The 12,866-nt window shown below is 48.3% G+C and overlaps 1 protein-coding gene across 2 annotated transcripts in view; it reads left to right on the top strand.

The window, feature by feature from the left end:
* The window catches only part of MYO18B (myosin XVIIIB), a 196,038-nt gene that overhangs the window by 22,385 nt on the left and 160,787 nt on the right, over positions 1 to 12,866 (top strand). For both annotated transcript variants that reach the window (XM_073312543.2, XM_073312541.2), the window contains 2 exons: positions 1,806 to 1,906; positions 5,820 to 5,883. In XM_073312543.2, the coding sequence (XP_073168644.2) occupies positions 1,806 to 1,906; positions 5,820 to 5,883 (165 nt within the window). The remainder of the gene's footprint in view (positions 1 to 1,805; positions 1,907 to 5,819; positions 5,884 to 12,866) is intronic.

The following is a 12,866-nucleotide window of genomic DNA, read 5'->3' on the forward strand; positions in this document are numbered from 1 at the left end:
ACGGCGGCGGCCTGAGCGCTGACTGGCAGCTGGTTTCTGTGTATTTAATGGAAAATGGCTCTACCTATTTGCTGCCAGGAGGGACAATGTCAGCTGCGGCCCTGCCTGTGTCCCCCGTCTCTCATCTGTCCAGCATTAGACTTAGGTCATCCAAATTCCTGCTAAGCAGGAGCTTTTCAGTGACGCCGCTGGGCCCCACAGCAGCCAGTAACCAGCCACCTCCTCTTGGGGAGACCAGCAGAGTGGGACTGGTGTGAAATATGCATAAGTAAATCTATAATTTGGCATTTAATTAGCAGCACTGTACATGTTGACCGTGAAATTAAACAGAAGCCTCTATCTGCTTTCATTATCACTGCCGTTAAGGGAAGCAAAGCTCTGCCCTTGTTCTCAGGAGCTGAGCTGCTTGGGTGGGAATCCCAGGGACCAAGAATCAAGCAGCAAATACTCCCTGCATGTCACTGGCACATGCTTCCTACGGCTCTGGCCCTGCCACAGAGCTAGCAGACCTTGCCTCGGGGCTGGAACATTCCCGTGAGTGCACTGGCTGGGCCCCTCTGCTGAGCCGCAAGAAGGGAACCAGCCCTGCACCCGCCTGGGACGGGGCAGACTAGAAGAGACACCCCTGGTGCAGCTCAAGGCTGATTTTGGCTCTCTCACTATTTCCATTTCTAATGCTCCCGGAAATCCGCTGCATCAGTTCTTCTTCCGAGATTAAATTCCCTGAATCCCTGAGTTTGAAAAAGGCCAGTTATTGTGTGCATGGAGAGACGCTCCAGGTGGAGGCTTTTCTGTCTTTCTTTTCCCTTCAACTCACCAAGGTGTCCATGTAGCAACATAACCCCCCTTGGCTTCCTGCGTGTACAGGTCAGGTTGCCAGGGCTAACTGTGGATGAGTTGGGAAGTTAACGGCAGTGTGGAGAAGGCTGTTCCCAGCATAGAGGGGAGAGCAGCAAGGAGTCACTGACCAGGAGGGTCCCCGATTTCCAAGAGCAAGTCTTTGTAGTAAGCAGTGATGGTGAAGCTGCCAGGCTGCACCCCCTCTCTGCTGGCAGGATTGGCTTGGCTCGGCTCAGCACTGAGTGTGTGGGGAGATGTGTCCAAGCCATCTGAACATGCACTGCTCTCTGGCACTGCATAGCGGATAATCATCTGCAGCTCTATGGGGAAACTATCACAAGAATTGGCTCTTTGCAGTAGGTTGGCGCTTCAGCTGCAAAGGCAGGAGCACTCAGCCATAAAAAATAATAAAGGTCAAAGAGTTTGGTTCAGGCTCATTTCCAGTCCTGGAATGGTTTGCCTGTCCCTGGGATACAAAGGAAAGTATCATTTGAGTGGTCGTTAGCGTTTTCAACAGCGCCTAGGTGATGTAAAGCCCAAGTTCCACTGAAAGTCCCTTACATGCTGTTGAAAGTTTTACCCCTTCATGCCTTGGGCTAAATCCTCCTCTCAGTTACACCAGTTACTTCGCAGGGGTGTTGGGCGGGTGTAACCCAGAGAAAAGTTTAGTCTCTCAAATAATCCATTTTCAAAAGCTTTAATCTTTTGTCCAAATACAAAATATGTAAAAAATCCAGGTGGCATCATCCTATCCCCAGGCCTGTGGGTCTGGCTCACTCCTCGGTGACTCTGATGTGGCCAGTGATGGGCGTTTGGCGTAAAGAACCCCTGCTGTCACAATGTACGATGGTCATTTGGCTATTCCCAGCCAGTCTGGGTTTCACAGCCTCTGGGCTCGGCTGGCCCTGGGCGGGGATTGCAGGCTGGGGAGTGGATGCTGACCTTCTCTTTCTTTCCTCTGCCAGACAATGCTGTTGGAAAGGGTCCGTGTTGCACAGCAACCAGAAGGAGAGAGCAACTTCAGTGTCTTTTCTCAGATGCTGGCAGGCCTGGACATGGCTCACAGGTATGGCTGAGGCCACATGTGTGGGACAAAATCTGGTGTGTCTGTGTGCAATAGCTTTCTGCCATGCACTCATGGCTAGATGCCATGGTGATGGGGCCACTTGAAGTGACGCATCCAGCACAGACTGGTCTAACAAGTTTGGATGGGGGTGAGGGAGTGAGACGTGTTAATATCTACCCTCCCCAGGGGACGGGTTCATGAAGACAGACTGAGGGACAAACTGTTCCCTACAGCAATGGGACCAACCTCAGCAAGGTCATCGCGTGCAGCCAGGGAGATTGAGGTTTGATTTTAGGACACACTTTCTAGCTGTAAGGGTAGTCAAGCTCTGGAACGGGCTTCCAAAAGAGGTTTTTAAGAACAGGTTGGACAGGGATGGGCTTGATAATACTTGGTCCTGCTTCAGTGCAGGCGACTGGACTAGATGACCTCTTGAGGTCCCACATTTCTACGATCCTGAGTGCACCCAAGTAAGTCCATGGAGGAGGTTTGCTGAGGGCGGGATCGATTACGAACCCACAGGAATGCACGGGGGCCGCCAGAGAATGCGCAGCAGCATAGCGAGGGGCGAGGAGGAGGCAGTGATGGGTGGGAGAGGACAGCAGGCAAGGAAAGGGCTAGTTAATTCTTGCATTGGAGGGGACAGTAGGGCGGGATACAAGGCTCTGTTCAGAGGCTTCCAGACAAGAATGGAGCCTGTGAGAAACACGTATGGACTAGGGGGGATTCTAGCAATCTCTCTCCTGTCTGTTTCTGTTTGTGCTGAGAGCTATTGGTCTCTCTAGCTGGGTTACCAGTCAGGGAAAGATGAGCCTCTCTAAATAAATAGGCTCTTTTAGCACTTCCTGGCAAACAGTCCCTATTATGTGGTGAAAAACACCAGCCAAGGGAGGTCAGGATCTTGGTGCTAATCTGTTGCTGTGTCTTGTGCGGGGTAATAAACCTGTGTGAGAGAGGCACAGCTGGAGGAGACCCTGGGCTGGGGTCCTGTCAGGGCTGAGGTCTGCTAGCTCCTCAAGCAGTGCTGAGGCCCAGAGGTCAGACTAACCCGAAGGACTCCCTTTCTCCTGCACTGGCAGCTGAATCCCAATGAAGAGGGCGATTTCTTTGCCATTGTGGGGCAGTGATGTGTGTGTTCAGCCCTCTCTTACAGTCCGTCCCTTTCCAGAGAGAGGAATGAAAAGCAGTTCAGTTCTTTCCTCCCAGCTCCTGCAGGAATATTCCACAGGTTGAGTCCAGGAGCCATTCCTCAGGGAATGTCAGGAAAATCCTTTCATGGCTGTGGGAGACAGAGGCCGAACTCATGTTCTCTAACCAGTAGCTGCCGGTTGAGTAACAATGTACAGAAGTTACGATCTTGCAGTATAGCAGGTCAGGAGGAGATCTTCGCTGCATAGGTCCATTTAGACTCTTCTAGCCAATTGTGCAAGCCCCTCTGATTACACTCAGAGAACGGTGTTCAGGTATAAGTTTTAAAAAAAGGCTACAAATCACAACATTTCAGTGTGCTGGTCACTTGGGTCATCCCTTGTGGAGGTGCAGTACTGTCTGCAAATATAACCTCACCACTGCAAACCTCAGCACACAAGACTGAGATCTTGCACCCGATCAATATTTCCTACAGCACATTTCCCCTCACTTGCTCCTCCGACATTCATTAGTAGTCAGCTGTACCATGACCCAGTGCCTTTGAAGGTACCAGTTCTCAGCTGGGTGATGGGCACTGTGGTTTCCATGTCCCTTTATTATTACAAAAAGTCCATTTCAATAACGAGATGTATCCCCAAGACAGAAGGGTGGATACATTAGACTCTTCAACAGCTAGACGTGATGAGGTTTCGGCAGGGAGCTCTGTGTGTGTGTGTGGAGAGAGATGCTAGATAAAAGTGACGCACTTAGAAATATGGGTCAAAGGAGTATTACACCAATGAGAGAGTGGGCCTTATTCTCCTCTTCTGTACCTGGGTGTAAATCGAGAGTATAGCCAGCTAGGTCGATAGGCGCTTCCATGCACAAAATGTGTACAGGCTTCAGAAGAGTCAAGCCACCAATTCTGAGATGTTTCTCCTCAGTCACAGAGTTGCTAATGGACACAGCTGGCAGATCTGCATAGCTTTCTGTTCGATAACTGTTAGACCATTGGGATCTGCTTCCAGGCTCCCCTGTTCCCCCCACTATTTATACTCAAGAGGTGCTTTGTGAAAGCGTTTTCCAGTTCTCTGTGATGAGGGATGAATACAGAACAGAGATTCTTGGAATGTATAGTGCAGATCATCCTGGATACCTTGCACTAAGCACAACACTTCTGTGCTGATAAAGAAGGTGAAAAAAAAAATCTGTCTGGCAGAGGCTTTGTTGTAAAGGTCTTTTGACAGGATTGTCCTTGACCAGGCTATTGTTAGAGGTAGATGTATTGTTATGGGCTAATAAGGGAGACTTTAAACAAGAATTGTAGGATCAGACAAATCAACATGATATAGTCAGGGGATGGGAATTAGGCTCTGGAACCGTTCTGAGGGACTCTGATTTCCCCAGCAGAGGGAGCAGAATACCTATGAAATGATTTCCCCACACAGCATTTGATTTTAGTTTTGGCATGTTTGTTAATCTGTTGTCTGATAGAATGAGATTGGACAACAAAGACACATAAGCAACAGAAATCAGGGCATTGTATTATAGGGAGTTTGTTTCCGGGTGTCTTCTTAGGGGAAGTGGGCAAACGTTAAAGGTTCCGGGGTGTGGAGTGATCACTTTCAGAGATTTGAGTGTGCAATTGAGCGAGAAATCTTCAGAGAACAGGTTCGGGCAGGAGACTTCTGGCGCTTTTGCATCTTGGCTAAAACCAGGATTGGGCGAATCAGAAGAAAATGAAAAATAATTCCCAAAAAATTCAGTTAACAGTTTAACACACACACAAATAATTGAATTCTGGATGCCAGTTTGGGTCACTTTTCATTTTATTTGAATGATTTCACCTCCCACCTAATAACTCTGGGCTGCACCCGACCCAAGTTAATTCGCCCTCTGCTACAGAAATAGTCCCACTGATTGTTGACTCCACTGGCAGGGCCATCTCCCCTCGTACCTGCAGCGCTCCATACACACCAAGGAACAAATGCCCTGGAACCCAGGAGGCCTGAGCTCTGTTTGCTTTAGTTGGCCCATGTGGTTCCTGGAATTCCCCATCTCCCTTTCACGGAACCATGTGGGCACCCTGGTTCGTATCTGCAAAGCTGGGTTGTGACTGCAATGCTGACCCTGTGCGATACCGTACAGCATGGTAGTGAATTCACACTACAACAGAATAGCTCACTAGCATGTGATTTGTATTGTGGAGTTGGTAATTGCAGGACTGGAGGTATAAACCCGTACATGGCTAGGAGCCTTTATTAATCACCTCGCCTCCAAACCCAATGAGTTACTTACCAAAGGGAGGGAAAGGAAGTGTCAAGTATGTTTGCACATCTTGTGCATGCAGCATGGACTGCAAGGGGGGGACTAGCACTCAGAAATCAGGAAACAAAGATGGGAATTGGAGAGAATTTGCTTTGGCGAAAGGAGTTGAAACTGCTGGCCAGTGAAGGCCTTTCTAGAGTGAAGTTTGCAATACTCCTTTGGGCTTGATGATCTCGAAAAGGGCACAGAGAAGCATTTCCAATAGCACGAGCCTTTAGGAAACACACCCGAAAACATGAGTTTAATATGCCCTCCTCCCTCGAGAGAGACATGCTCTCTCTCTCTCAGCGGAGCGATTGGATTATCCAAGCTCCTTCGGTGACTTTGAACACTACTTAGTGCCATTGCATTGGGTCACATTTTCGTGCACCAGATCCTGCTCCCTCTGGAGAGCAATAAGACTGATCAGGTAGCACTGAGGTGTGGTTTAATTTTCATTTTTCATAACTGCTTTCAGGACGATGCTGCACTTGCACCAGATGGCTGAGAGCAACTCCTTTGGAATTGGGCCGTGTTCGAAGGTAGGGCATTACCTCCTGCTTTGCCTGTATTGCTTTTCCCTGGACTGTTCTGTACAGCGCTGTTTGGTGTGCATGGCTTTGTTCCGATGCACCATGTGACAAGAGTGTTGCTCCTAGGCATGAACCTTTGAAATGACACTTCCTCTGGTTTTAGAAATATGCTGCAGGTGGAGAGTTTGTCAGCTGTGCATTAGCAGAGCAATACTCCTCAGATGAAATTACCTGCCCAGCCGAGGTGGACCCTTCCCATGTAGTGTCATGGAGGTCTAAACAGGAAATTTAGGGGTCATCATGTGATGTGTGGAATGCACAGACCCTGAATTTCCCTGAGACATTTTGAACCTAATGTGGCTCCTGAATAGACCGGCTGGAAAACAAGAATTTGGCTTTGTGAAAAAAAAATTAAATTTCCACATTTGTTTTTGTTCCACGTTCGTATAAAAACCAGAGAGCGAGTGCTCCTGCTTCAGAGTCAGGACTTTCACTGGGCCTCTCGCATCCCAGGGGAGTGCTCTCAGGGCTACTGGCCATTCTCTCTCTCTCTCTCTGACCAGAAATATCCTGGACCTGAGAAACCTCCCCAATGACATTTTCATTGACAATGACACTTTTCCATGGCAAGTTTTGTTTTTAGTGATTCAACGTTTTCTGATGAAAAGACATTTCATTGAAAAATTTGGACTGGCTCTACCTCTCAATTTCAGAGTTAGGGTGCAGGGGTCTGAACCAAATCCTGGGAGCAAAAAACCTCTGAATTACTTGCACAGCACCTCCTTCCTTGAATGGACAGTTCATTTCAGGATGGATGGACTATACATTTTCTCTAAAATACAGCTGTCTCTCTTGGGAGGCTCAAGAACAAGTGCCTTTGTCACTCCCACTGGCTCCCAATTCGGATGGAGTTTGCATTTCTTCTCAGTCATGGATGGAAAAGTGGGTGGTGTGTCATTAGCTTGGGTGCACAGGAGAGCAGGCGAGGAGCCAGGGAGCGCGTCAGAAGGAGCTGAGTTTATTTGTTAAATAGTGTGAAAATGGTTTTCTGGACTGCAAGACCCAATCTCTTCATACCGCTCTGTGGGAAGAGAGAGGGGTGACAATGGAGTCTCCAGTGGCCTGATTCGCTGCTGGCCTGTCCCAGACCCATACCATGACACCAGAACGTCGACTCCCACCTCTGATCAGCCAGCGGTGCCAGCCTCCATCATCCACTTGGTACATTTCTCAACAGGCACCTTTGTGGTTGCTTCTACACGGCCCCTCGTACTTTGGAGGAGCTTCCCATAATCCCCTGCTAAGCTACCTGCTTCAAATCCCCCCGTAAAACTCTCGTTTACCAGGACGCGTACATAAAACCTGACAATGGCTAGCCCCGGGTGTGCTGAGAGCACTGGGTATCGTGCTGACGGATACTGTGTCATTGGTTCTGAGTGCTCCCCTCGCAGTATCTATCTATCTATCTATCTATCTATCTATCTATCTATCTATCTATCTATCTATCTATCTATCTATCTATCTATCTATCATCTCTTCTCTTGTAAGCTCCTTGAGACAGGCTCATCTGTTCACTCTGTCTGTACAGCACCTAGCACAACTGGGTCCTGGTCCTTGGCTCGGGCTCCTAGCCGCACTGGTAATGTCAATAGTAAATACTAGCAGTAATAGCTGTAGTAACGCAGTGCGCCTTGGCATCCGGCTGGCTAGTTAGGTAGAAGATCTTGCAGTGATTGGGACCCCCCAGTCTGGAGCTGTCCCCTGGGTCCGAGCACACAGTGACTTTGACACACACTTCTCATTTTGGCTCCCAGTGCTAGATACTGCGACAGGCTCCAGAACGGCCCTTGTCTTGTGCTGGGTTATGCTGAGCTCTGTTGGGGTGGTGAGGGATGAGGCAGTGCAGTGGGGGACAGTGCAAGTGAAGGAGCTGAAATTCCTTAGCACAGCTTTACAGTGGGTACCCGGGAGGCACTGCTAGCTGATCTGAGGGAGGGCTGGTGAAGGGAAGCAGAGGGAGCAGGCAGAGACTGGGGGATTGTGGGCCACTGGTTTCTTGGTGTCTGTAGTGGAGCAGTCTAGCATCCTGCTGGATTAGAGTTTGTCTCAACCTTGTATTTCGAAATTCAGGCACTCACTGCAGCACCTTTAAGGAAATATGTCGGCCTCTAACATCACTGATTTAATTAAATCAGACAGAACGTACTGTTCTAAGTATGTGTGAATAATTCCTGATAGTTCCTTGCGACAGTAGTTCTCAGATGGGTGAGATCATGCTTCGGAGAACATCAGAATAATATTTTTAGGGGCTAGAACTACACTTGGTTTTCATCATCTGCTCCTTATTAGTTTTAGCTGTTTGCGGGTATTAGGCATTTTACCAAAGCACTGGATTGAATCACAGCAATTTACGGTTATATCAGCTTTTGGTACAATTCAAATTTCAGTCTTCATTATGTAGCTGTTAATCAAATCCAAGGGCCAGACAAATGAGTTGCTCTGCAATTGATCCCTTGGCCACAGGCTGGGTGGAGTTTCCAGGTTTGGCAGGGCACGGCCTGTTATTGATCACTGCTAATGCACCAGGCAACGAGCTCAGCTTTCACAGGGTTAAAATGGAAGCTGCCTATTTCCCAGCGTAATGACCTTCTTTCATCATTCCTTCCTTCTGTTCCAGAGTGCCCAGATTTGGATAGAACTGCAGATATCCTCCCTGTGGACAATTCCTCTCACTAGTGCTGCTGGCTCATTTTTTTCAGCCCCACAGTGCATAACAGGCAGATGCGAGTGACTGACCAGCTCCGTAGGTGCAGTGTATCTTTGGCAGCAGTGGGTGGGGAGAGCTGGATCCACCTGCATTTGTGAATCTGAAATTGACAAGGAAAGGACACAGGGTTGGGGTATTTCTTTTCTCCTTTCTTCATTGTTGCTCTGCTGCCCCTGGGATTAACAGGGATTCAGGCTGTGATCTCTGAGACGCTGCACCAGGCAAAGGGCTTCTTGAGTTACATTTTAGTTGACGCCTGTGTCACAAAACCGATATATGATGCTCTTCACTGTGCTAGCTGAAGTCTTTCATTACAAAGTGGGGGATTTTTTATTCCTTTCTCCCACTCACTGATCTCTTTAGGTTTCACTTCTTCCTCCCTAGCACTGTTAATGTGGCAAATATATGAAGGAAAGTGACCTAATTAACAGTCATTATAGAAAAATGAAAATGGTGCATATTTAAGCCAGCCTGCTAATGTTGCCTCAATTCCATCAGTGAACTCTTCAGTGTGCACATTTCTTTAGTCTTAGCAAATCAGCAAAGTGAAAAGAATTAAAATGCAAGGAATCTCCCTGGAAATGCAGGCAGGAGTCTGACAATCTCTGGGCAATGCATCCAAGGAGTCTACTGGATCCTTCAGAGCTCTAATGAGCCTCTCTGCCAGTTCGTGCTATCTGGGACAGTCAATCCGGGGATTAGTGGCTTGCTGGACTGCAGCAGCATTTGCAGATGCTGTGTGGTCCATGGTGTCGGTGCCTGTTAGAGAGCTTTAATCTGCAGATGGCTGACATGCTGCCCACCATGCAGTGGGAACTCGTGCACTGCAGAATGGGTTTTCTAATCTCTGACCCATTCCAGGTGCATGTGTGTAGGGGTCTGTGATCTCCGATAACAGGCAAATGTGGCAAGACAAACAGAAATGCACATCCTCTCCATCAGCTTTACTTCCTGGTCAGTGAGATCAGTCGGGAAGCTTTCCCTGCATTGCAAAAGGCCCTTTTTAAACCAAATTGAGATGTTAGGCTTGGACTGGGCTGCAGGAGCATCCACTGCCAAGCACCACCAGATGGCCCGTGTGATCTTTGGTTGGGTTTGGAGCTGGATCTGTTCCTGAAACGATATTGCCTTGTTCTACGCAGACGGAGCTCCCTGAGGCCTCTTCCAGCTGCTCAGCTCCTGGCTGCATAAAGAGTTAAGGCGTGCCCAGGGGTGTGGAAAAGAAATTAGCAGGAAAGTCACAACAGCCATTTCCCCAGGCAGTTCCTGTTCCTTTCACAGTGGCTGAGCCACCAATACAAAGGCATGACTCAGACAGAGCGGTGACTTCCTAGGTACCAAGGACTTCCCGATTTCCAGTGGCCAGCCCAGTGGTTGGATGTGCTGGGTTGTGCTCTGCAATGGTGCATGCTGCGAGACAGCTGGTGTCCTAATGTGGATGAAGCAAAGCCCAGCTGCATTTCTGGCTGTTGTCACAAGCCAGGGCGTATATTGTGCCTCCTATTCAGATTAGCACGGTCCTGGAGGAGAAGCAGACAGGACGTCTCCCTCAGTGATGCTTCATATTTCTCTGTGGTGGCTGTGAATACTGCCGTTGGGGTATCAAGGAAACAACACGGATTTATGCTGATTGCGTACTACGTGTGGCAGACCCAGGGGCTAATAACAAAAAGGAAAAACCTTCACACCCACCCCTAGCAATTGAGGGCGGGGCAGGGTTATTTTTAGATTCTGCAGCAGGGTGAGCTGAAAACAAATTGCACCATTCTAGACAGTGCAGCTTTATGATAGCGATGCAGTTGTTAGGGTTGGAAAGACACTTTCATTATAAGCTCTTATGCCAGGCATGTACCCTTTGGCCTGAAATCCTCCGTGCTTGTTCTCAATGTAAAGGTGACTCTTCCTTTGGGACAGATCCATTAGGCTGTTTTTGAATTAGCCAAGCATAAAAATGAAAATGTGCGTGACCTTGTTTTGTTGTGTGCTGTTTTATCAATGGAATAAAAACCCGGAGTCCTTTTTTGCTTGGAGATATCTCAGAAATGGCTTATGTCAAATGTGCTCTAGATTTGTAGGCTGGGTCTCCAATAGGCACCTTTGAAAGTCCTAACCTGAGGCCGTGTAGAGTGTGGGAATAGGGTAGCATCTCTTTAAATAGCTAGTGAGCCCTCTAGTGGTGCTCACCATGTTCTGGGTTTTAGCAGCCTCCAGAACCCTAATGGCAGAGCAATGTATATGCAGCTAAGTCATGCTTGTTGTATATATCCAGTAAACACAGCTATTTGGAGCCCGCTGTGCTTGTATGGGTCCTTCATGATACGTTTGCCTAAAATATAAGACACAGCTATCCTTACTGGGGGTAACCAGCTTTGACATGTTTGAAGTAAAAGGAGGATTGTATCAAGCTGGGTAATTGTGTCAAGGTGAGTTTCTCTGGGGAGACTGTAGGGAGGCAAAAGCTGGGCAAACTCTTGGGCAGTAAAACAGGAGTTTTGTGTCTCAGAATTGTGCATAATACGTGTTTTGGACGGGGTGGCACTCTGAGCCTACGTCAGGGATCATTTGTCAAGGGATTGAAATTGGGCACCAATTAGCGCTGGTTGATTTATTGTGTGTTGTGGTCAGTTTCCAAAATATTTGCTAAAACAAGGGAGGACTAGCTCCCTGGCTGCCAGTTCCTGTTGAGATTATAGCTATGTGTATATATGTGGGGTATAGGTACGTATCCATCTACAGCATACATCTATGTCTTTATTAAATATATCTGTGAAAATCCCTTTCCACCAGTATATCCTCCTGTCCCTGGGACTGAACTGCAGTGACCTCGAACACGGAGAAGCTTTTGCTTTGCTCTTGAGGTGCAGATGGAGAGAGACTAACGGGTGACATTGAAACAAGGGACTAGAGCCATGCAGCATGCATGTGGCACCATGCTACTTATCAGAGATTCCTGCAGAAGCTGCAGCTCAGGGGAGGAAGCCTGGAAAGTATTCACAAGCTATCCCCTGGGACCAAGAACTAAATACCCCATGAAGTCAGGAGGAATCAGAGCTGTATCCTGCAACTGAGTTCCCCTCTGAGCCATCTGAAGGCTGGTTGTAACCCTTTCCCAATGTGACCCTACCCTGAATCAATACGATGGTTTTATTAAGTGAACATAAAGACTGGCTAAGTCCCTAGGGCTGGTTTCTGATCTTGCCTGGTTGCCTGGTCTTGATTCCTGCATCCCAACCTGTTCTAATTCAAAGCAAAACTTCTGGTTGCAAACGAAACCCAAACTTCACGCCAACCCCTGCAAAGTTACAGTGCAGCTCCATGGACGAGTGATGGGAACTGGTATGAAACAAAATGAGATCGGCTGCACATGGTCATATGGCATTAAACGCTCAGGGAACTTTGCATTTTCTCCAGGTAAAGCCCCCTAAAGTTAGCCTATACACTGCAGTCCCTTGCTGATTCCCTGGCCTCAGTGTCCATTGCAAGCTGAGTAGGGCTGCTTAGAAATTTTCAGGTGAAGCAGAGTTTTGTCAACAAATGCCAGTTTGTCAAACCCAAAATGTTTTGTGAAAAAAGTTTTCATTGAATTGCAGGTAGAGGGGTGGCGGAGCCCTGTCTGCCTGGTTCCCTGCCAGCTTGCCTGGCGGGCTGCTGGGCACCCCAGGGCTTCGAGGTTCAGGGCTCTGGGGTAGCCTGCCATGCAAACTGAGTATTGCTTTCAGCAGCTGGGGGCCTGGGGAGCATACTTTTTTTCAGAATCACCATTCGTTGGCGTTTCTGAAACGTTACTTCTTTTGAAGTTCTGCTTTGTGGGAAACGTGGAAAAATTTGGTTTGGTTCTGAAACCAAATGTCAAAATATTGAAACGCCCCGGGAACCAGAATCGCTGCCCTTGGCCAGCTGGCCTGGTGCTGTTGGGCTGTAACAGTGACTGTGCTCACAGCTGCTTTCGAGAGCACAGCCAATGGGACGGGCAACCAAGCAAGCCAGCTGGAGGGGTTGTGTTGCCCTCTGCTCTGAGGGAGAAGGAGCCCAGGGAAATGTCACCTGTAGAGAGGGCACTTAGTGTCATGGTGGCTTTCACAAAGTAAAATCACTTTGAACCAACTTCCACGCATTGGCTGCAGAGCAGCGCTTCACAGCATGGCACAAATCAGGTTTTTTTATGGCCAAGGTATAAACCTCTAGAAAAAAACGGATTCGCTTCTGATGAGCCCAGCGCTGGCCA

This window comes from Lepidochelys kempii, chromosome 15 (assembly GCF_965140285.1).
Source record: "Lepidochelys kempii isolate rLepKem1 chromosome 15, rLepKem1.hap1, whole genome shotgun sequence".
In the NCBI taxonomy this organism is placed as follows: Eukaryota; Metazoa; Chordata; order Testudines; family Cheloniidae; genus Lepidochelys; species Lepidochelys kempii.